The following is a 25,400-nucleotide window of genomic DNA, read 5'->3' on the forward strand; positions in this document are numbered from 1 at the left end:
CAATAAAATATATTATTATTATTATATCCCTTCAAACCTGTCCTACCCATGTACTCGTATAGACACCCTTTCTGATTCCTCCACTCCCCCCGGCATGGTATTCCTGGTACTCGCCACTCTCTGTGAAAAGGTTCCCCTCAGATCCCCTCTGTATCTCTTGCCCTTTAAATCTATGGTCTCCAGTTTAATTAGCTTCTGATAAGAGGAAAGGACTCCTGCAGAGTACCCGATCCATACACTTCATATTTATACCGTTCCCACTCATGTTCCCTCTTAACCTCCCCTGCTGCTGCTCCAGGGGAGACAGACCTGGCCACTTGGGGGAGGAGGAGGTGATGGGCAGGAGAACCAAAGGAGAAGCCGGCGTGCTTTGTAACTGTGCCTGTGCCGTAGGTGGCAGCTATTTGAACACATTGGGCATGCGAGCAAAGAATCTCGCTGTGCTTGGTCACGTGATCAATAAAATATTCCACTCCATTCCTCTCAGAACTTAAACCCCGTCCGCTCCAGGCAACCTCCTGATGAATCTTCTCTGCCAGTTGGCTTGTTTCCATGATCTACCGTTCAGTTCAATCAATCAGATGTGTGGAATTCTCCACGCTGGGAGATTATTGATTTATCATATTGTTTGCAGTGTGCTTTGTTTACATATTCTGTTGTGCTGCAACAAGTAAGAATTTCATTGTTCTATCTGGGGCACGTGACAATAAAACACTCTTGAAGTTGCTGTTTTGGCAATGGGAGGATGTGCTACTGATGTGAGTTGATGAGGTTGCACCTCCTGTTCAGCCTTTGTTTTGAACACTGGAACAGCTGAAGGTGCAAATGGCCCAGTCCATTTCCCACAACCTGAGATGTCCCAGAGCCTCTTGAGTGGATTGAAAACTATAGGGCCAGTCCCACTTACGTGATTTATTTTGGAGACTGCCGGCACCCGTCATAGTCAAAGCAGGTCGCCGAAAATGTTCAACATGTTGAAAATCCAGCGTTGACCAGAAAAAGGTACGACTCTTTGGGCGACTACTCACGACCATACAGGCTTCACCCCGCGACATGTCACCTGTATGGTCGTGAATAGTCACCCAAAGAGTCGTACCTTTTCTGGTCAACGCTGGATTTTCAACATTTTGAAAATATTCGGCGACCTGCTGCGACTATGACGGGTGCCGGCAAGTCGCCAAAAAAATCACGTAAGTGGGACAGGCCCTTATCTCTCACCATTGAACCAGTACAAAAAGTTCTCATCCCATCAGGCTGTGTCTCTGCTCATCATTCGTCTGATTTTTGTTCCTGTACATTGCTAATTGGTATTTGTATGTTGCAGACCTCACATACCAGCGAACAAACTTGGGATTTCGGAACCCTATGAGACGTACATTAGCAGGAGCTGCCAGGTGATGAGGGAAATCCTGGCTGAATGTAAACTTAAAGGTGACTCTTTTATTCATTGCCAGGGAATTTTCAGTTTTCTATTAAAACTCTTCGCTTGAGGTCACTCTTAACAACTTCTCCTTCGACTCCTCCCGTTTCCTCCTAATCCAAGGTGTAGCTATGGGCATGGGCATGGGCCCCAGCTCTGCCTGCCTCTTTGTAGAGTACGTTGAACAATCCCTGTTCCAGGCATACACTGGCCTGAATTCCATCTCCTTAAAATTAGTGTCCCTTGACTCCCAGTCTGAAGAAGGGTTTTGACCCAAAACGTCACCTATTCCTGTTCTCCAGAGATGCTGTCTGACCAGATGCCAACGATGCCAACGTCTGAAGACTCTGGTGTCTCCATTACAATTTTAAATTTGTGTTTCTGGGTTGGCCAGGATTGTTATTGCCCCATGAATTGATTGACTTGGCAGGTCACTTTGGGCATTCTCAACTAGGGCCGAGCTTGGGCTGACTTTCTCCCTGAATGATGTTAGTCATTCCAGATGGTTCTTGCAACACTCCAGCAGGTTTGAGATCTGCTTTGCCAGACAAAAACTATTTGTGTTATTCTCCCCCCAAATTCTGGATTGCTTATCTGAATTAAAATTCCACAGCTGCCATGTTGCGATCCAAGCTTTGGTCTCTGGGTTGTTAGTCCAAGCTTCTAGATCATAAAACATGATCGTTTAACCGATGGAAGATCACCGGACAATGAATCTGCCTTGTAGGATCAGAGTTGTATGTGTTCACTGACTGAATATATGAAGAAACAGGAACAGACTGTCTACACTCCGTGTTTGCTCTGCCATCCACTAAGAATATCGCTAGAATTCTTAGAAGATTGAGGGAGGATCTTATAGAAACTTACAAAATTCTTAAGGGGTTGGACAGGCTAGATGCAGGAAGATTGTTCCCGATGTTGGGGAAGTCCAGAACAAGGGGTCACAGTTTAAGGATAAAGGGGGAAATCTTTTAGGACCGAGATGAGAAAAACATTTTTCACGCAGAGAGTGGTGAATCTGTGGAATTCTCTGCCACAGAAGGTAGTTGAGGCCAGTTCATTGGCTATATTTAAGAGGGAGTTAGATGTGGCCCTTGTGGCTAAAGGGATCAGGGGGTATGGAGAGAAGGCAGGTACAGGATACTGAGTTGGATGATCAGCCATGATCATATTGAATGGCGGTGCAGGCTCGAAGGGCCGAATGGCCTACTCCTGCACCTATTTTCTATGTTTCTATGTAATATGGTAAATCCACTTTGACAGATTTTTAAATCCAAAAGACATTAGGGAATGTGTGTCGGAAGGAACTGCAGATGCTAGTTTAAACGGGATAGACACAAAAAGCTGGAGTAAGTCAGCGGGACAGGCAGCATCTCTGGAGAGAAGGAATGGGTGACGTTTCGGGTCGAGACCCTTCTTCAGACATTGGGTATTAATTGCAACCGTAAAAATCCTTAACAACTGAGGATCCAATGGTCTTGGGGAGGGAGAATTCCAAAGATATACAATCCTCTGCATTTAGATTGTTTTCCTTATTTCAGTCTGGGGCTGGCGGTCAAATCCAGTACTGAGGGAGACATGCCCCCCTGGAGTGATCCTTGTATTGATGAATTATCGCACATCAGCAGGCTGTGCTCCACGGCTGGATGTATAATATCCTAGGGTACTGGTTGAGAAGAGCAGGGAAGCACAGCTGATCTTAACCCACCCCAATGCCACTAATGACGTGAAATGGTTCCCTATCACATCACTGACTGTGGACTTTGGGTATGGGTCTACAATGTCTACTGAAGGTGTTTCACCAGCTCTAAAGCAATGTGCGGATTTGTGAATATGGACTGTGATGCTGCAAGCTCTCTTCCTTGCGCTGGATGTCACCTGACCCGAGATGCATGTTGTTTTTGCTCTTTCCTTTCAGGTAACAATATTCTGATTGTAGCACACGCCTCCTCACTAGAAGCCTGCACTCGGCAACTACAGGGGCTCTCCGCACGCAACTCCAAGGACTTTGTGCAAGTGGTTCGAAAGGTTAGTGTGATTGTGCCTTCCAGCTGAGTGAGATAATGCTATTATAATAGTGTGGTAATAAGGCGATGACAACCACATTGGCATATCCATCATTTGTTCAGTCTAAGCCCTTAATGTTTCTAATTATGTGAGGTATCTGGAGGGGCTGAAAGCTTAACTGGGAGTGGGATTTAAGTAAATGAGAGGTGCAGCATTACAGCATTCTGGTTAATTATGGTTTCATCATCAGGTCAAAATCATAGGGTTTGGACACAGTCTGCTTGTACAGAGGGACACAGGGCTGAGGGACATTGGGGCTATTTTGAGGGAAATAGAAAGACAATTTAAATCTGAACCCACGTCAACAAAGAAGGCTAGAAATCTGGACTTATTGGCCATGTGGAGTATTGTGGATTATTGTGGCTGGTTGTCATTGTTTTCCGGGAGACCTGGTATTTTAGGAGAGATAAGGTTCAGTTCTTTCCAGTACATTTCTTGCGTGCCGATCCTGTTATTAAGAAAATAAGAAAATGACAATTCTTTAACGATTCGGCACCGATGTGGTTTTTACAGCACCACATTCCCAGATAGTTTAGTTTGTTACAACTAGCGATTTATGTGTGACTGACGCGAGATGTGTTGCAAATGTGCGAGGGGGAATGTGAAAAAGCAATTAAACAAAAATGGCATAGAAACGAAGAAACATTCAGAGCGGGAACAAGAAAAATATAAATGTTCTGCCCTGTTTTGTGGAAGTAGAATATATACCACTTTCAAAATACAATAGCTAAATGTTGAACCTGATTCTTCATTTAGTAAAGCAGCACGGTGGCGCAGCGGTAGAGTTACTGCCTTCCAGCGCTTGCTGCGCCAGAAACCCAGGTTCGATCCCGACTACGGGCGCTGTCTGTACGGAGTTTGTACGTTTGCCACGTGACCACATGGGTTTTCTCTGAGATCTTCGGTTTCCTCCCACACTCCAAAGACGAACAGATTTGTAGGTTAATTGGCTTGGTGTAAGTGTAAATTGTCCCTCGTGTGTGTGTGTGTGTGGTAATGTTAATGTGCGGGGATCGCTGGTCTGTGTGGACTCGGTGTGCCGAAGGGCCTGTTTCTGTGCTGTATCTCTAAAACTAAAAGCTAAAGTTTCGAATTAGCCATAGAGTGATAAGGCATAAAAATGGGCCCATCACACATAATGGGCCCATCAGCCCAAGTTGTCTATGCCAACCAAGATACCTATCCAAGCTAGTCCCTTTTGTCACTGCCTGCCCCATATCTCTCTAAACCATTCATATCCATATATTTCTCCAAATGTCTTTTAAATGTTGACTACGTTCTCTGGCACTCCCTGAATGAAAAGGTTGCGCCTCAGGTTCCTGTTCAATCTTTCCCCCCCTCACCTTAAACCTATATTGCCAGTTTCTTGATTCCCCGCCCCTGGGAAAAAGACTCTGCAATCACTCTGTCAATTCTCCTCAAAAATGTGTACACCTCCTTAAGAACACCCTTTCGCCTTGTGTGCTCCAAGGGCTAAAGTCTTCGCCTGCCCAGTCTCTCCTTGTAGCTCAGGCCCTCTAGTTTGGGCAATATGCTGGTAAATCATCTCTGCACACTGTTCAGCTCGGTGGCATCTTTCCTATAAGCAGGGTGACAAAAACTAAACACAATTCTCCAAGTGCGGTCTGACCAATGTCTTGTGCATCATGTCTCAACTTTTACACACAATTCCCTGACTGATGTAGGCCAGTGTGCCAAAAATCCTTCTACACTGCCCTATGTTATGGAAGAAAGGGGAGAAACCAATTACAAAGGTGTTCTAGACCAACGTTAGGATGCAGGGGTAGGTTGCAGGTTTCAGAATTGTTGGGCCAATTGGCTCTGAATGCACCTGAAATTCAGGCACCTCACATATTTTCCTTTCTTCCTATAGATTCCATATTTGGGATTTTGTGCCTGCGAGGAGCTGGAAGACGCGGGGATATGGCAGCTGGTCGATCCTCCCATCCTACCACTCACCCATGGGCCCAATCATAGTTTTAGCTGGAGGGATATCTTGTTCCAAGACTAATGAAGAGATCCACCATCACTGGAAGATAGAGCCATTACTAGCATGTGCTTCCACTTACTTCACCTCCTTTCCCCTTTCCTCCATACTTTGTATGAGCAAGTTCATTTCACTACCCTGCTTGGTATACTCTCTGCAGTGTCCTGTAGGGGTATACTCACTGCAGTGTCCTGTAGGGGTATACTCTCTGCAGTGTCCTGTAGGGGTATACTCTCTGCAGTGCCCTGTAGGGGTATACTCACTGCAGTGCCCTGTAGGGGTATACTCTCTGCAGTGTCCTGTAGGAGTATACTCTCTGCAGTGCCCTGCTTGGTATACTCTCTGCAGTGCCCTGTAGGGGTATACTCTCTGCAGTGTCCTGTAGGGGTATACTCTCTGCAGTGTCCTGTAGGAGTATACTCTCTGCAGTGCCCTGCTTGGTATACTCTCTGCAGTGCCCTGCAGCAGTGTATTCTCTGCAGTGCCCTGTAACATTAATTATTTGATTGTTGTGTTATATGCAAGTTCAGTACCTTGTTGTGAAGGACTTGTATTTATTTCATCTGATATCTTTAATTATGAATGAGTTGACGTGATTACAGGACTAATTGTTGTTTAGCTCAGAGCAAGATACAGTTCTGAGGTTAGGTTTGGTTAGAAATTGAGTTGATTTAAGAGGACCTAAAATGGTTAAGAACTTCAGTCTGCTAATTTATTTTTGAATTGTGTTTGACACAGTTTCCCTCAGACCTGTGGTTTACTGGAGCAATAACTGGGGCATGGGAATCTATATAAAGTGTTTCAGAAGCAGCAGTAGCTGACTTGAAATGCATTTACTGGAGCAGTGATAACTCCTACTCCTGTGCCATGTACCTAGAATTGTGGAACCTTGCCTTCTGGTCCGAATACATACAACAGGAGGACCTTGCTTATCTCCAATCCTCTGGAATGTCAAGAGATTTTAATTTATTTATCCATGTTATATTTAATGGAAGCCAAATAGCAAACAGATTTGCAATTGTAAACCAAAGGAATTGCATGTGAGGCAATCTTGACATGAGCTCCAGCTCAACGTAGTTACAAAATGCTGTACTTCCACCCCAGTTAGTAGAACAGGGTTTATTTATTGTGCATTTTATGAGTGATTTTGTGAGTGCCCTTTTCCGTATAAAAACTCCTAATCTAATTATATGGATGTATTTGTATTGCAGTCGAAAACCACCAAATCCACAGTCCACACTCCAGAGAGGCTGCTCTCACAAGGAGAGAGTTTAGACTTGAGCCAACAATATTACACCACTGATTCCACAATCACCTCCATACTTACAGTAATTCACAATGGGATTGTGGAATCAATCTGAATTGTTTTAACTGAGGTCTCTCAATGGGGCACTGAAATGATGGAGAGGGGTGGTGAAAGTTGTGTGATCACATTTGTCCCAATGTGTCTTCATAGTCAGTTCTTTGATATTTTCCTGCAACATAGGCTTGTTGCCAAACTTGAATAGCAGAGGCCTTTAACCTTCACCTATCTTACATATGGTGTAATCTAACGGGTGGAATGTTTGAGCTGAGAGCTTTGAGAGTGTTATGTAAGCTAAGTTTTATTTAAATATGGGTCTGCTTTATCCCTCAAAGGGCACTATTTAACTCCTCTGCTTCCCCATTTTCCTTTTTGGCTAAATATTTGAAAGTTCACATTCTTGAAAGATAAATCGCAACAAAACCTTAACATTCAAACTCACAAATGTGTGATGGTTTGTGTGTGTGTGAGGTGAACCGGGTTTTTTTTCGTCACCAGAACAGACATAACATTCTTCTGAGAGGTTTTAACAGGATGAAGGTTTGACTATCCTGGTGGTAAAGTTGAATATTGCCACTTGTGCTTCTTGTTAAATTATTGACAAGTTATTAATTGGTAGTGTTGTGTTTGGTGGATGTTAGTTCAAGGTGACAGGAAGGCAGTTGGAGACGTGTAAAGCCCCTGTCCCACTTTCCCGAGTCCCTCACGAATTCTCCCGGGTTTTCCCCTTGATTCAAACTCGGAGATGCCTGCCGTAGGCACTCGGGGTTATTTTTTTTACTCGTGGATATTTTTCAACATGCTGAAAAAACGTCCCGACTTACCCGATGCCCCGAGTACCTCCGGCTGGCATAACGAGCCGCTGCGAAATATCTACGGACTCGTACGGACTCGCTACGGACATTCCCCGAGGTTGAATCAAGGGGAAAACCCAGGAGAATTAGTGCGTAACTCGGGAAAGCGGGACAGGGGCTTTAGGAGATGGAGATGAGGGATCTTTTTGATATCTCTGTACAAAACTGGAAATGTATAACTTTACATCTCAGAAGAAGTTAGGTCATCATGCTTGGGTATTTGCAGAATTTGGATCAAGGCATTTATATTTAGTAATGAGAACTTTAAATAGTGAGTGGATTGAGAGTTTATATCTAGCACAGTAATTTGCTATCATTGGTCTGCAAGATACCCATTTTCAGGCACAAGTTAAATAATGTTAAACCATTTATTTATTATTCTCAGAACTATCCCTTGGAGGTTCTTCAAAGTATTCTGTTTGAGAATGACAGACCAAAAAGCAGAGTTTACTTTTCTTTTTATAATGTGTTTTACTGTGTGTTTTCAAGTATCTAGCAAAAGGAAATGTTGAAATTAAGTCGACCACAGTGAGTGATTTGAAAAAAATAACTTCCTGTGGATGACTATAGAAATATGTTGATTATTGGAAGTCAAATTAACTGAACCCTTGTCATGTTGACCATGAATTGCATTTAATTTTCTAACTTGTAAGCAACGATATTTGAGGTTTTCCTTGCTCAGTTTGCATGACAGCTAGAGGGAGTACTCGGCCCGAAATGTTGCCTATTTCCTTCGCTCCATGGATGATGCTGCACCTGCTGAGTTTCTCCAGCACTTTTGTCTACCTTCTATTTTCCAGCATCTGCAGTTCCTTCTTAAACACAATGGTGGACATCTCGTCCGCAAAAGATCCCTTAAATCCCTTTCTGTCTCGCAGGTATTACTTGACTGTCACATTGTATATATTATCTTTCCTCTATTTCCCACTTCCAGTAAAGACATGCCCTCAATGAAAAGATTTCAGTGTACTCCAGAAGTCATAAATGCGCTGTTCGCAAATATTTGTGATCTTGTTGTATGGATTGCAGAAAAGATGCCACCCCTCAATGTGATTTTACTTCAATGTGCCCAACAGAAAATGACAAAGACTAGCCCCAAATGTTGTCCTTCAGTGATTTTAATCACCATTGAAGGCAATGGGGAATAATATCAGTCAGTGTGTAAATTTGTAGTCCTGTGGGAATCCCTTTGCTCATTTAAGACATTATCCTTTCTCCCATTGCGTAAATTCCAATACAGTGGTGTATGAGGTTTCCTCACCTCCAGGGTTGATGGGGATCAATTTGCTGAGTGTCCAGTTAGCATGAGTTTATTGAATTAAAGGTAGGCCTCTTTTAATCTGTGAAGCCCAGTGCAGTCATCAAACTTTTATTTAAATGCCGTACATCATACTTACAGCTGTACCATTGATCATGATTTAAAAACTAGGTTGACGTAATTCAAAGAATAATGAATTGCACAGGATCATCTGTTTCAGGAGTGTCCATCGTTGCAGCCCAGTGGCAAAGACTGTTTTATCATCACAAATATTTTGGCTTCACTCAATGCATATTTGTCACATTTCTATATGTTTTGGTGCTTATTCGTATCAGCATGCTCTAGAAAATGAGCTGACATGCAGGCTCTTTCTTGCCTCCGTTGCTCACAGCTTCAAGCTTGATCCTTCTGCAGTCCATTTCCTGATTTTCACAAGTCCTGGGAATACTATAGTTTGTAAATCCCAAATAAGGTCCAGAAGAAACTGCAAAGATAAAGCCAGAGACGCATGCTTGTGAGCCAGGGATCTGTGCTTGTGAGCAGTATAAAACAAAATGAATTAATGATGTATGATCCTCTTAGGCCTTTCTTTTGGTGTCTAGCATTTTCTTTCTGTTGGTACATCCAGACTGACAAATGGGGCAGGTAATGTCGCATGATAATTCATAGAATAAAATGAGCTGGTCCATTAATATAAATGTCTCTCCTTTATGCTAGAGGACCATTACCCAGAATCACACTACATTTGTCATTAACAGGAAAAGGGAAAATGCAAAGAGATGCCTACTTTAAACAGTAGTCATTTTACATAACTGGGAACAGACATTTGGCAGCATTGCAGGTTCTATTTTCGATTTGATTTTCAATTCTGTTGGGCAGAATATTAGGAAGGATGGTGACACATAACAACTTGGCCACATTGCTTCCAGCCCAACTTGAATTTTACACCAGAATGTTAGAACAAGAGTGAAACGTCCTGTAAACTACTACTAGAGTATCTGGCATATATAGTATAGGCCCTATGCAATATTCAGCACATTATAAAAAGTGGAATCAAATATCAAGCCCGAAAAACAATTAATTAGAAATGCAATGCTCCCCATTTTCAGTCCCTGCCTAAGTCACCCATTCCTTCCCTCCAGAGATGCTGCCTGTCCCGCTGAGTTACTCCAGCACTTTGTGTCTATCTTTGATGTAAACCAGTATCTGCAGTTCCTTCCTACACAAATGTAGCAGTCATTTCAGAATTGCTTGCAGTTGATCATGTTTACTGCGAATATTCTGCGGTGTTATATAGTTCAACCCAAATATAGTGAAATTAAAAGACAAATATTTAACACATTGAGCAATCAGTCAGTATCTGAAAAAAAAATATGTGTAAGCCCAAAATGAGAACAATCAAGACATGCATCCATTTATCACCTCATCACTTGACATGTTCATCACTCTGAAATATCTTGCTGTAAAAATATTTTGAGGCACAGTGTTTTGCTTTGCCAATAGAATTTGTGGGTAATTTGACCAAACTCCGAGTTTGACTTGGGGAGCATTGGAGCATTTTCCATGGTGCAGCGGTGACTTGCAACTGTCCCCTCCCTCAAGGTGTGTACATAGCAGCGAGCCGCATTTGTCAAGGAGATTTATGAAAGTGACAATCAGCTTGTTCATTATAGCAGATTGATTTATCATAGTTTAGATCCTGTGTGCAAAATATCAGTGTACTAAAGAAAGACTTCTGTACAGTTTAAGATTTAAACATATTAAAACCCTATTTATATATTTATCAAAATGATTTGGTGCAAATAAATGACAGGAATGATGGTGAAACCAAAAATCCATATGATGCCAATGTTGTTTACATCTGCATTCAAAATGCATTTTGATTTAACTGAGCTCTAATCTTTGTGTCTGTTATATTCAATCTGCATTGTACTCAAACTGCTTTCTGCAGATACATTTTGAGTCAAAGCCCGCCATATCGGTTGAATTGCCATGGACACTGTCTAATTCCGTCATAGATCTGCAATGCAGAGGGATGGAATGAATTATGTGGGTCAAAGAACACTTGTTTCCTGGCTGGTTTGATACTTCCATGCCTCCTTCAGCTCCTTCTCCCCTCAGGTGTCAGAGGTTGTGGAGAGAAGGCAGGAGGATGGGATTAGGAGGGAGAGATAGATCAGCCATGAGTGAACGGCAAAATAGACTTGATGGGCCGAATGGCCTATTTGTGCTCCTTATCACATGACCTTATGTTGACTCTGACAAACTCTCTTCTTTCAACAACCCTGAGAGTGAAACACCAGTTCATTGACTTTGAAAGAAAAGTTGTTTGTTCATGTAACTTAGGGAAGGAATTACAGATAAAATAACAGGAAGGTTAAGTCTTCATGCTTTCTTATGAATTCGGCATAAAGGTAATCCACAATTAACAAAGTCAAATATTTAGGATGCCAATCTTCAGCGCATCTTAAGAGGCACTATAGTTTTCAATCAGATTTTTTTTTAAATATAAATTTGACAAATCAAACAAAGATGTTGCTTAAAAGTTGTCAGCTTATTGCAACCATCTATATATTCTTAAGTATACTTCAAATTTTACGTATTGGTAAGAAGGAAAAATTGTCCTTGAGATGACTTTGTCCTATCAATACCAGTTGGTTTTCATTTTGGGGGTTTTTTTTTGGCACATGTGTGCAGAATTGGTGACAAACTTTGGCTTGTATGCTATCCAGTCAAATTATACCACACGAGTACTATCAAAGCATACCCAAGTACAACATGGTGTGCAAAGTGTGAAATACCAGAACGTGGTGTTAGTGCTATAGCATTACAGATACTGAGAAAGTGATGAGAAAAAAAAGATAATTTTCAGAGCTCCATCTTCTCCTATTTTCCCATTCTTAACAATCCTGATATCATCAGTCTGCCTTCTCCACAAATATTGATCCAGTATGTGACGAATAAACTTGACTTGACTTGACTTTAAAAAAAAGATTTCTGCCGATCAGTCATCTAACAGTCTGTTCCAGATGCATTGTCCTGTGAAGAAGAAGTGGAGATCTTTTCTGGGATTATTTCCCGGGTTAAAGAATTTGTTTACATCATTGCATCTTTCATTAAGTCCAAGGTCTTCGCCTGGAGCCCCACTGTTTAGTTTCAACATTTTTGCAGCTGTGCTGGATGATAAATAGATGCCAGTTGCATAGTGAGGGTTTATGTATAGTACAACTTTGTGATAGATAGTTTGGGTGAAACGCCAGCCAGGATTTATTGCAGAAAGGAGATCAATCGATTGTTAGAATGAACGATGAGCATTTGATTCATTGAAGTAATAGAGAAACAACAAGGTTAGATAAAACTGAATGATGAAATTCCTAACTGGATATTGTCCACGTCCAGTCAAAGATTGTAAAGGAGAAACACAATCACAGTAATATTTTAGAGGTGTGTGCATATTTCACAAAACCCAGAATATAGAGGTGTTAGGAAGATGTAGGTGGTATTTGATCAACCTTTCTGAAAGAATAATTTGTCAATTTTGGAGATGCTTTCTTTTTTAATTATTAACAAATTCCAAAGAATGTTAAAAGTAAAATCCCTCCGTAAAGGAATTCTTGTAGATCAAAGCATTCCAGATTTAAAAAAAAAATTTGTAAGACTTATTGTGTTCTTTTGCTCGTGGTAGTATTAGATTTAGTGAATGGCAACAACAGAAGTGGATTCTGCAATTGTCACACTTGTTGTTCTGGTTTTGTGATAAACTTCTATGCAATCTAAAGAATAATTTGTTGCATGCAGCACAAGTTTTGAGATATCAATGATGTTGTACCTGTCCAAAGAATCACAGGCTGACCTCAGCAATGTTGCATATACATTGAAGTAAGGATTAAACTACTATGGATAAATCTATTGGGTATAAAGGCATTTTTCAGTACTTTTTTCTGATCCGAACCATGGTCTTTGGATCTGCTTGCAGTATCAGGAAATGAAAATTGCCTTTTGTCTTTGAGAACGATGAGCCTTTTTGTTGAACCATGTCAGATGAAGCAATCAGAGCTGATTAATTCCTTTGGTCTCCCCTTGATAAAGTCGCAGATCTTTGAAACCAAGCTTGGGGTCAACAAGCTACTGCTTTGTGAGATGTATAGTCTTCTCTTCTTTTAAACCTCTCCCTGTGCTCTGTACCATGAGCCTCGTTCTCCCATTTAAGAAGATATTTTACTTCGATTGCATTTTACTTCTGCAGATCTGTTCATTTTGCTATCACTAGAAATGGACATTAAAACAATGAGTTGAATTGTTGCTGACGTACATACTTTAACACTCAAGATGAATGTCATTGTAAATGTTATGTGATAAAGCCGACAATCTATCAATTGCACACCATTTACTTTATAGTTTACTGTCCATTGCACATTTATCTTAGTACGTTAGTACTTCAACGTCCTCTCCCTTTGTTGTTATACCTTCCCTCAGTGTAATCTTGCTAAGATTCTATAGCATTGAGATAGTACTGACTAGGTGATTGTGATTAGTTAGCAGTTCTGTTCTTGCCTGTACTTTGGGCACCTGTTGTTATTTTGAACATTTGTTCAGACCTTCAGTGTAGTTAAAGCAATTCTTGGCTACAAGAGCTTTGAGTATATTTGAGCTAAGTATGTACACCAGACTAGCAGTAACTATGGGGTTTTTATTAAGACTACGCCAGTAGGATTATTCCAATTTTCAAGTATTAGCTGATAAAATTGGCCTAGACGTTTCAGAGGAACATGAGGAAGTATTTGCCTCTCCAACTCAGGCTTGAAAAAAAGAATTGTTTAGTTCCTTATTGTCACGTGTACAGAGATACTGCAAAAAGCTTGTTCTGCATTATATCAGGCCATACATCAGTACAATAGATTCCCTTCTGGAACAGCTGGCAGAGAGTCACCATATTCTGAAACCATCTTGCAAATTCCAAGTGTCTAAAAAATCTGATCTTGACCTTTTTTCTTATGGGTGGTTATTCCTTTTTAACCAGTCAACAACTCGATGTGAAATGCAGAAATGCATTGACAGGAAATGTGGTGGAGGCAAAGGACGCTGGATAAGTATCTGAAAGCAAAGAAATTATATGACTATGGGGGAGGAGGCCGGAGAAGTAGAACCAAATTGATTGCTTCTACATTGAGCCGACAAGGACTAGAATTACCTCTTTAATTGGTGTAACTATTTTATGATTTGGATACCATTATCAGAGTCCTGTACAAGGTGAGCTCCATTTCCTAATTTCCCGGCCTTGTATTGTCCTACAAAGTCATGGTTAATTCAAACCTCTTGCTACTTCCCATGCAAGCGGCAAGAGCTGTATCTTCACCATGCATATCTCACATATCTCACATATCTGCCTATCTTTCATTGGAGCAATGACCCTTAGTCCAGTGTGGTGGACATGGAATGCAGCCATTGGCACTCATTGAATGTAGCTGTTCGACAGAAAACATGCTCTTCCAGTTCTTGTAAAAGGCAAGTGATAAAATTCTGTGTTGAGCTCACCCACCTACCCTTTCATTGGTTGATGTGAGGAGAAAGATAAGGTTTTTTTTTAAGTTTACACCTTGTGTAAAATGCTACCTTGGATGGGCCACATTTTGAAAACGGATTCTCCGGTTAAGGAACTTATTTTTTGAATGGCACATGTGCTAACTGCTCTAGAATTTGTGGCCAATTTATATCACATAGCAAAGAATGAGAAGTTGGAAGAATTTGGTGCGAAGAAACAAATTGAATATTGGCTTGAAAATAACTTAGAACCTTTGTAAACAGCACTTCCTACGCAAGTGGGTTTAGTTAGTGTCAGTTAAGCACCATGTTGCATTTCCTCTTGATAGAAGCCTACACACAATATATTTTCCACGTTAGTTCTGTATTTAAATTGTGTCTTGATAGTGAGTTGACCCCTGTGTGTCTTGGTGTTCTCTATTTTCTCAAGTTTGTAGACAATATACATATGTGGATCATAAATAAATAAGTGACGACTTTAGTGTATATAGTGTACACACACTATTAAAAAGCCTGGCGCTTTTGTGATTATACGTCAGAAGGGTGGTGTGGGGAAGGGGAGCTATTTCTTAGCATGTTATTGAGTAGTAATTTTGTTTGCAAATCTAAAAGGCAGGCCTCAATTCACATGTCAAGTTTCTTGTATTTCAAACAAATGCTTTATGTATTTAAATTATTGTTTCATTTTTATGTATTCAAAAATGTTTCTCAAGAATGTGCAATTTTTTTTGTTACAAACAACTGCCTCTAATTATTTACTGCTTCCTACTGTAAATTATGTTGCCAAATAAATGTTTTATTAGTGTTAAATATCTTTGTTCTGAGTATATTTTGGGGTCAAATTAATTGGTTTAATGTTTAATTATTCTGAGTCAGCGTGCCTTTAAGGAATTAATGAAGGTTAAAGTGTGAGACGTGGTGTTGCTGGGATTTCAATAAAACGTGATACTGAATGTCTAAAAACTTCACCCTAATCCCAGTTGGGTGGTCATGGTTTGTGACCCTCCAAACTTGAATGTGTGTGAAGTTCATAAACTGAGCAACACTGCTGGAAATGTGTCTGTCACTGGTGCTGGTGATCTAAGATTGTAAACTATGACCTGCACCCAACATAACATTGTATAGACGATATATTTTTGTCAGACAATTCATCTCAATCCATGAATGCAACTTGTGGCCACACAGATTACACTTCTTGTTATTGGTCTTTGGTCTCTCCTTACTGTCTATGAAGCACAGTATAAAATGGAAGCATCGAACCAATTTGTGTAGACCAAATTCCTTCAAACACCTGTTGGCCTACATGTCTGTGAAGCAATTCGACCAGCCACACTACCGACTTTATTTCTGTGGCCCTGCAACTTATTTTTCCAATTTCCTTTTAGTCATTGTCTTTACTTCCACTACTCTCATAAACAGAGTTCCAGGTCATTAGTACTTATGATGTAGAATATATCAGACCATTTTTCCCATATCTCCTGTATCTCTTGTCGAACGCTTTAAATCAAAAGATGAAGCGTACAAATTAGCCAGAAAAAGCAGCCTACCAGAGGACTGGGAGAAATTCAGAGACCTGCAGAGGAGGACAAAGGGCTTAATTAGGAAAGGGAAAATAGATTATGAAAGAAAACTGGCAAGGAACATAAAAACTGACTGCAAAAGCTTTTATAGATATGTGAAGAGAAAAAGATTAGTTAAAACAATTGTAGGTCCCTTGCAGTCAGAAACGGGTGAATTGATCATGGGGAACAAGGACATGGCAGACCAATTGAATAACTACTTTGGTTCTGTCTTCACTAAAGAAGACATAAATAATCTGCCGGAAATAGCAGGGGACCGGGGGTCAAATGAGATGGAGGAACTGAGTGAAATCCAGGTTAGCCGGGAAGTGGTGTTAGGTAAATTGAATGGATTAAAGGCCGATAAATCCCCAGGGCCAGATAGGCTGCATCCTAGAGTACTTAAGGAAGTAGCCCCAGAATTAGTGATAATTTTTCAAAACTCTTTAGATTCTGGAGTAGTTCCTGAGGATTGGAGGGTAGCTAATGTAACACCACTTTTTAAAAAGGGAGGGAGAGAGAAAACTGGGAATTACAGACCAGTTAGTCTAACGTCGGTAGTGGGGAAGCTGCTAGAATCAGTTATTAAAGATGGGATAGCAGCACATTTGGAAAGTGGTGAAAATCATTGGACAAAGTCAGCATGGATTTATGAAGGGTAAATCATGTCTGACGAATCTTATAGAATTTTTCGAGGATGTAACTAGTAGAGTGGATAAGGGAGAACCAGTGGATGTGTTATATCTGGACTTTCAGAAGGCTTTCGGCAAGGTCCCACATAAGAGATTAGTATACAAACTTAAAGCATACGGTATTGGGGGTTCAGTATTGATGTGGATAGAGAACTGGCTGGCAGACAAGGAAGCAAAGAGTAGGAGTAAACGGGTCCTTTTCACAATGGCAGGCAGTGACTAGTGGGGTACCACAAGGCTCAGTTCTGGGACCCCAGCTATTTACGATATATATTAATGATTTGGACGAGGGAATTGAATGCAACATCTCCAAGTTTGCGGATGACACGAAGCTGGGGGGCAGTGTTAGCTGTGAGGAGGATGCTAGGAGGCTGCAAGGTGACTTGGATAGGCTGGGTGAGTGGGCAAATGCATGGCAGATGCAGTATAATGTGGATAAATGTGAGGTTATCCACTTTGGTGGCAAAAACAGGAAAGTAGATTATTATCTGAATGGTGGCCGATTAGGAAAGGGGGAGATGCCACGAGACCTGGGTGTCATGGTACACCAGTCATTAAAAGTAGGCATGCAGGTGCAGCAGGCAGTGAAGAAGGCGAATGGTATGTTAGCATTCATAGCAAAAGGATTTGAGTATAGGAGCAGGGAGGTTCTACTGCAGTTGTACAGGGTCTTGGTGAGACCACACCTGGACTATTGCGTACAGTTTTGGTCTCCTAATCTGAGGAAAGACATTCTTGCCATAGAGGGAGTACAGAGAAGGTTCACCAGACTGATTCCTGGGATGTCAGGACTTTCATATGAAGAAAGACTGGATAGACTCGGTTTGTACTCGCTAGAATTTAGATGATTGAGGGGGGATCTTATAGAAACGTACAAAATTCTTAAGGGGTTGGACAGGCTAGATGCAGGAAGATTGTTCCCGATGTTGGGGAAGTCCAGAACAAAGGGTCACAGTTTAAGGATAAAGGGGAAATCTTTTAGGACCGAGATGAGGAAAACTTTTTTCACACAGAGAGTGGTGAATCTGTGGAGTTCTCTCCCGCAGAAGGTAGTTGAGGCCAGTTCATTGGCTATATTTAAGAGGGAGTTAGATGTGGCCCTTGTGGCTAAAGGGATCAGGGGGTATGGAGAGAAGGCAGGTACAGGATACTGAGTTGGATGATCAGCCATGATCATATTGAATGGCGGTTCAGGCTCGAAGGGCCGAATGGCCTACTCCTGCACCTATTTTCAATGTTTCTATGTTTCTATCTGTGACTCCCAGTCCTTGTACCATCAGCTAATGGGGATCGTGTTTCTTTGTCTACGTTTTCTAAATCTGGCATTTAAATGAAGAGTGATAGTAGTCAAGAGAAAATGACTCTTGTTGAATAATGCTCCAGAAGATATTATACCTACTTGGGATGCTTCTTTGAACTACAGCAGTCACCAGTTTGGAAATGTTTCATTGGCTGCAGCATCATCATCGTTGAAAACATCAACGGGCACGGTGCCTTACAATGCCGTGTACGACAGTGATCGCAACTTCTACTGAAGTGTGGATGGCCGTTGGCTTGCTAGCTCATCCACCCTTTGACAGGTCTTTTTTGGTCCTGCTGGGGGTCCACAGCCCCCTCACCTGTGAAACCAGGTGGGGGAGACGGTTTAGTCGGTGACTATCCGACCATGGAGCAGGTAGCGCAGGATTACATGGTACCCGTGGTGGGGGAAATTCCCACTGACCTGACCTGCAGGGTTTTGGAATAAAAACACAATATGCCTCATTAGATCGAGCAGAATTTGTGTTGAAAGAAACAAATAAGCTTTGAGGTCAATAACCACTCAAAAGAAAATAATCGGTGGATCAATGGAAAGTATGGTAACGAAACTCAGACATGCATGACAGAAATGCCTGAGTTGTCTGGTCTGACCTTGGTCAGGACACTAATAAGGCCATTGGAGGCGATACAGTGGAATGGCAGATGGTACAGAGGTCTCACAGCTCCAGTGACTGGCTTTGATTCTGATCCCTTTGGTGTTTGCATTTTCCATGTTTCCTCCCACACTTCAATGATGGTGCTGGCAGGCAGGTTAATCAGCTACCATAGATAAACTGCCCCTGGTCTGGGTGAGTGGTGGGACAATCTGAGGGGTATTAATGGCCATGTATTGGAGGACAGGTTACAGGTGTGATGGAATTGCTCCAAGAAGCAGCATAGACAGACAGGTTGGCCTGAACACACCAATCCTACAGTAAACAAGAAGAATAAGAAGAGTACTTTTTTCCCCTTTCTCAAACACCCAGGACTTCATGAATGGAAAACTCCACTTCTAGGTGAGGAAACTGTAACAGTTGTTGATGGTACAGGACATTAAAACATGTTATCAATTTATCTGCATTTTCCCCATTCCTTGAATCAATGCAACACACTGACTGCAGTATGGTTTTTATGCTGGCAGAAGTGGAGCTTATTGCTGAACTCGCCGGCCCACACCCTCAGCAAGCCCAAGCGCGTCCCCGGTCAGTGTCGACGGGAGCGAGCGAGATGCACGCGTGCACGCGCTTCCAACCGTCCACCCCCATCCAGTCGGGAACGCGCACGGGGCGGTTGGAGCGAAAACCAAAGGTAACGTCCCTCAACTCAAGGGTTGATACTTTCTGTCCAGAAACTCAATCCAACAACTGCGAGAATAATCCATATGCAACTGTAGCCGCGTGAAATACATCTCTCCCATCAATTGCAAGTAATGTCATTGTTTAAAGTGCAGAAATATTTCTATTATTTGTTGATTATATAAACTTAAAATTGGCAAATCTAGTGGATGTTTGCGTCTAAAAACATAAACACTGGGAAACTAATATTTTATTATTTATAATTCGATTATTGATGATATTGGGAGAATAAAATGTTTAAAATCTTGGCAGGGTTGATGGTGTGAAATGGTCAAAAACAGAGAGGAAATAGAATGAAAATGACTGGCAAAAGAAACAAAACTGATGAGAAAAAAACAGTTATGCAATGAGTGATTACAGTCTGGAATAGACCACTGACTGAGGTAGTAATCATCGCAAAGTCAAAAGCGAATTGAAAAGGAAACTGGATAAATATCTGAAAGGAAATATCCTGGGCCAAGGGCAGTAGAGTGGGTCTAACTGGATTGTCATATATAGAATTAGTTGGACTTAATAGGCCAATATATCTCCAAATTGCTGTTGTCTGTCTGCATGTTAACAGAAATCTTTGGTTTTCTTTTACTCTTCAGTAAATAGGAATTGATCGACTTTGACCTTACCCGGCCATGATTAACAAAGACACTTTGGTTTCAATAGCTCATCAAATTTATACCATAGGCTTTGCCGTTATGTTATTTTTTGGTATTTCTTGGGCATATGTCGCAGGATTTCAACTCCTAATGGGGGAAAAATTAATTTTGTTTGGTATTTACGGAACCCTGGTCATTGGACACTTCTTATTGCAAACAATCTTTGCTCTGGTTGAGCACTACAAGATGAAAAATATTATTCCACCATGCTGCAACACTAAATCTGTGGCGATAACCATATCAGCTTATCAAGAGGATCCTTCATATTTAGTACAGTGCCTCAATTCTGTGAAAAGCATTCAGTACCCTATCCACAAGTTGAAAATTATCATGGTTATTGATGGGAACTCAAAAGAAGATCAATACATGATGGACATATTCAAGGATATTTTCTGCGAGGAAGATATCGGAACATTTTTATGGGAGGGAAACTATCATTCTAGAAATTTTAATAGAATTGTGCGGAATCAGGAAGACGATAACAGCAAAATGTCGCAAAGAAATCCTGTCAATCTGTTTTATGGGGAGGCGTGTATCGGAAATCCAGAAAGACTGGCGGTGGAGTCACTAATCCACACAAAGCGTTGCATTTGCATTATGCAGAAAAAGGGAGGAAAGAGAGAAGTGTTGTACACAGCCTTCAAAGCTATTGGCGATTCGGTGGATTACATTCAGGTATGACCAATACAATTAACTGTTTTCTTAGATTTTGCCCTTTCATTGATATAAATCTATCCTGGGTATCAAACAAAAATGCAGTATCTTCCGACATTCTGCAACTGGAAGCTGAAGAAAGTTTCCATTTGACCCACATGACTCATTATTCCTTTTCATTCCTAGTTGTTACTTCAGAGAATATTGAACCATCATCTGCAAATGATTCTGATCTGACCCGAAATAATAACGATTTTTCCACCACGGATGCAGCTTGACATACCTGCAATTTCTATTTTAATTTTACTGAACCATCACATTTTGTAATTAGAGGAACATGGTGATTTTGTGCCCATCCTGGTCTCTTGGAAAGTGGTGGCCACCTTTAGCAGTTTAATACAAGTAAACAGCTTCTAGGACATTACAGGCACAATTTGAAAATTGTCTTGAGAATCTATGCCACATTGTCAAGTGAAAAGCTACCCAATTACAAACATGGGTCTTATGGGAAATAAGGCGGATGAAAATGCCGTTTTGGCATGGTTTTCATCAAAACAATCCAGCTGATTTTTCTCTATGAATCCTCAATGTTTAAATGTAGTATGATTCTTTAATCATATCAGATGCAAAGTTTCATTCTCATCTGTGATACTTACAAAATTCTTAAGGGGTTGGACAGGCTAGATGCAGGAAGATTGGTCCCGATGTTGGGGAAGTCCAGAACAAGGGGTCACAGTTTAAGGATAAGGGGGAAATCTTTTAGGACTGAGATGAGAAAAACATTTTTCACACAGAGAGTGGTGAATCTGTGGAATTCTCTGCCACAGAAGTTAGTTGAGGCCAGTTCATTGGCTATATTTAAGAGGGAGTTATATGTGGCCCTTGTGGCTAAAGGGATCAGGGGGTATGGAGAGAAGGCAGGTACAGGATACTGAGTTGGATGATCAGCCATGATCATATTGAATGGCGGTGCAGGCTCGAAGGGCCGAATGGCCTACTCCTCCACCTATTTTCTATGTTTCTATGTGAAGGACCCTATAGCAGAGCCGAGTTTGCATTCTGGCTTTTGATTGGTCTTTCACTGTCATAACTACTCCAGGAAGTATTTAATTGTTATTGATACAGGTATATCATGCAACACATTGGCACAGTTCCTGTATTCTTTACATCTTGATTGTAGTTCTGCTTGGTCATTATAAAGTATATTAATTACAGATGTTTAGAATGTAACTTCTCATCTACTCGTATAACCTAGATATGGCATTGTAATTATATGGGTATACTGATACAGCAGGCATAGCCATTTAACCTGACTAATACTCCATTGCTTAATATACTTCTGCGTATGCGCTGACTACTGCTCAGATAAAGTTAATTTTACTGGAGACACAGAGACTGCAGATGCTGGAATCTGGAGCTCCTCGCATACCACCATCCAGGGTACTATAAATCCATTGACTCTCAACAGTTCCCTTGACTACGTCTCATCCAATCCAGTACTTTGTCGGACTTTGACCGTTTTTCTTATTTTCTCTGTCTCCATTGCATCTGTTCTCAAGACATATAAAATGGCATGCTCTTCTGAACACATAAACCCAATAGTATCAACAGTGAATTTTCCAACTGCAGGTAACCCAATCTTCCTGTGATTCTTTCTCTCACCTTCTGGTTCAGCACCCCTCCCTCCCAGATTCTACTTATCATCTTATTTATCAGATGCCAGATTGGCTGCCTCTTGTTTCCACTTATTACCTTCCAGCCTGTCTCTACTTCTACCCTTTCATCTGTGTGCCTGCTCCATCCGCCCCTTTCTTTAGTTATCTCTCCCTATCACGCACCAACCATCATCTCCTGACCCCATCCATCCTCTTACCCCACCTGGCTGCATCTGCCCATCATCACTCACCTTACCTGGCCCCACCTATCGCCTGGTCAGCCCTTGCCTCGCCCCCTCATTCTCACTTGAACTGGCTATCACACCTCTGTTCTCTCAGTTCTGATGCAGGATCTGGATCTGAAACGTCCTCGATCCCTTTGCCTCCACAGTCGATGCCTGACCTACTGAGTTCCTGCAGCAGGTTATTTTTTGCTAGGCTAATTTAATTGAGCTGCTGGAACTTGACTTGATACCAATGCTTATTTACAAATCTGTATCCATGATCCATAATTTTCTAATTGAATAATTACAAGATTAGAAAATCATGAACATCTATCATACAGATTTTTGTGGTTTTCCTTATTAATTGAATGCTTTTGTATTGTGATCTCATATAGATTATGTATATTCAATATGTGAATAGATTATGTATATTCAAAAATGAATTGCATAAAATTAAGAATGAACTGGATATTTTTATGAAAGATTATATAACTTTTAGGTCTGTGATTCTGATACAAAACTTGACTCGCAAGCAACTGGAGAACTGGTTAAAGTCTTGGATTCAAATGAAAGCTGCGGAGCAGTCGGAGGTGAAGTGCGAATTCTCAATGTCAATGATTCCTTCATTAGCTTCATCAGCAGCCTGCATTATTGGACTGTGTTCAATTTGGGACGAGCTTGCCAGTCTTATTTTAATTGTGTCTCCTGCATCAGTGGACCTTTAGGTAAGGAATGGAGGGGAAAGTAAAATAACTTAATTGAGAATGTCATGATCCTCAAGAGTTATTAAAAACTATCACCTGGTATACATGAAACTTCCACAAAATAGCTCAGGATAAAGCATTTTACAGATAGAAAACTTACCAGCTGCATAGACTATTGTGCAGATTAAACCAAGCCTGAACAAGAGTCAAAGAGAAGATAAATTACAATTACAAATGTCATGTTTTGATTTCAAAAGCAAATTAAATTCAGTACAAAAGCCATTGGCTAGAATAAGAGATTTTATGATGTTTCATTGCACTATGAAAGCAGTATTTCAAATTAGGAATAACAAAGGGGAAAGATCATACGAGAAGCTGGCTGTAGTTGTATCAGAGTGTTAGAATGAGAAAGTCAATAAACACACGTGAGCTCAACTGACTTTAACCTGTTTCAATGTTCACTAATAATCCTGGTTTATCACAAAGCGATCTGTCCATGATCTATATTCATTTCTAACAATTACTCTTTGTTTCAGGGATGTACAGGAATAATTTGATCCAACAATTATTGGAGCCCTGGTACAATCAGAGATTCCTAGGAGTCCGGTGCACATTTGGGGATGATCGTCATTTAACTAACAGGGTACTCAGTCTGGGCTATTCCACCAAGTAAGAACTAAATCCAGCTTTTCCTTATTAGTGTAATACGATAACATGATTTGTGTTTTAAACAGTGATGTTAAATGTCAGCTTTTTGTTTCTACTTAGTTAAATTAGGCTCATCTTAAGGCAGTATTTTTAGAAAAAGAACCTTAATATTCTGCCATGATTATTTTTTTTAATTTTCTTTTCTTCTTGTAAGTTAGTTCTCCTTACTGAGGTTTAGTTTTATTGGCATTTGACATCTGATCACAAATGCTGGCAGACTATATTGGCATTCTTTCAAATTGGCATTATTGGCATTCTTTCAAATTGGCATCACTAGACAGTAATTTGAGCAGGAAGTCTTGAATCATCACCTTGATTTTTTTAAAAATCTCATATCCACTCTTGTAGCCAATTTAACAAGGTCATAATGTTATCAAATATCCTTGTTTATATAGCATTACCGTATTGAGCACTAAATCAGTGCTCTTCAAAGTAATCTAACTTTTAAATTGGTTCAAATTATTTTTGTCACTGTTCAACCATGAACCTCTTCCGCTTGCAGAGATTAGTACAAGTTGGATTGGAATGCAAGGCATGGCAATGTCCATGGTCAACTGGCTTATTGGACTGGAGAAAACATTTGCTAGATTTTATTATTGTTAAATTAAATTGCTAGATTAAATTATTGTTAAATTAAAGTTAATTCTGGAAAACCAATAATTAAACTGCAATTTTGCTTCACTCAGATACATGCCCAAGGCTTGGTGCTATACAGAAACTCCAGCTCAATATCTCCGCTGGCTCAATCAACAAATACGTTGGACTAAGTCATCTATCATAGAATGGATCTACAGTTCCTGCTTCTGGCACAAGCATAGTCTGTGGATGACATATGAAGCAGTAACTATGGGGATTTTGCCATTCTACATTTCCGTGTCTGTCATTAAGCTATTCTACTACGGCTGTCTCTGGGACATTCTATGGATGCTCCTATTCCTCCATGGCTTTGGACTCATTAAAGCGATCAATGCCTCTTCTCTAAAGAGAAGTCCACTGATGATCTACCTATCCCTGTTTCCAACCTTCTACCTGTGGGGGTTACTGCCCATCAAATGCTTTTCTCTTGTTACCATTACCAATACTGGCTGGGGAACATCTGGACGCAGAGAGAGAGTCAAGAACTACATCCCACTTTTTCCTCTCTTAGTTTGGGGCATTATTCTCCTTGTGGGTTTAATTGAGACACTCTTCACAGAGTTTGAAGGTGCATGGACCCATCAGCAGCAGTTGTCAGAAAAAGATTATATTCTTTACAGTTCAATGACATTATTTTTATTTTATACAATTCTAATATCAACCTACCATCTGTGGTCTTGGCACCGACATAGAAGAAGCACTGCAATGTATCGTGTTGAAGTGTAGAGAGTGCAAATTGGTTAATGATTACCAAAACTTTAATTAACATCTTGAAGAATATTGTACATCTCATATGTTTACTGATTCTGCTTTTTGTTCTTGAGATCATTTTTT

At 40.7% G+C, this 25,400-nt stretch overlaps 2 protein-coding genes across 2 annotated transcripts in view; both read left to right on the forward strand.

Moving 5' to 3' along the window:
- Positions 1-5,640, forward strand: part of ubash3b (ubiquitin associated and SH3 domain containing B) — a 101,305-nt gene extending 95,665 nt beyond the window's left edge. The window contains exons 12-14 of the mRNA XM_033049822.1: positions 1,325-1,431; positions 3,339-3,448; positions 5,361-5,640. Of these exons, the coding sequence (XP_032905713.1) occupies positions 1,325-1,431; positions 3,339-3,448; positions 5,361-5,498 (355 nt within the window). The 3' untranslated portion in view covers positions 5,499-5,640. The remainder of the gene's footprint in view (positions 1-1,324; positions 1,432-3,338; positions 3,449-5,360) is intronic.
- Positions 5,641-19,809: 14,169 nt separating this feature from the next.
- Positions 19,810-25,292, forward strand: LOC116991150 (hyaluronan synthase 1-like). Its single transcript, XM_033049521.1, has 4 exons — positions 19,810-20,660; positions 23,018-23,243; positions 23,759-23,891; positions 24,617-25,292. Exons 1-4 carry the CDS (start codon positions 19,962-19,964, stop codon positions 25,290-25,292), a joined length of 1,734 nt encoding a protein of 577 aa, XP_032905412.1. The 5' UTR covers positions 19,810-19,961.
- Positions 25,293-25,400: the final 108 nt, after the last annotated feature.

Source organism: Amblyraja radiata, chromosome 33, assembly GCF_010909765.2.
Source record: "Amblyraja radiata isolate CabotCenter1 chromosome 33, sAmbRad1.1.pri, whole genome shotgun sequence".
NCBI classification, from domain to species: domain Eukaryota; kingdom Metazoa; phylum Chordata; class Chondrichthyes; order Rajiformes; family Rajidae; genus Amblyraja; species Amblyraja radiata.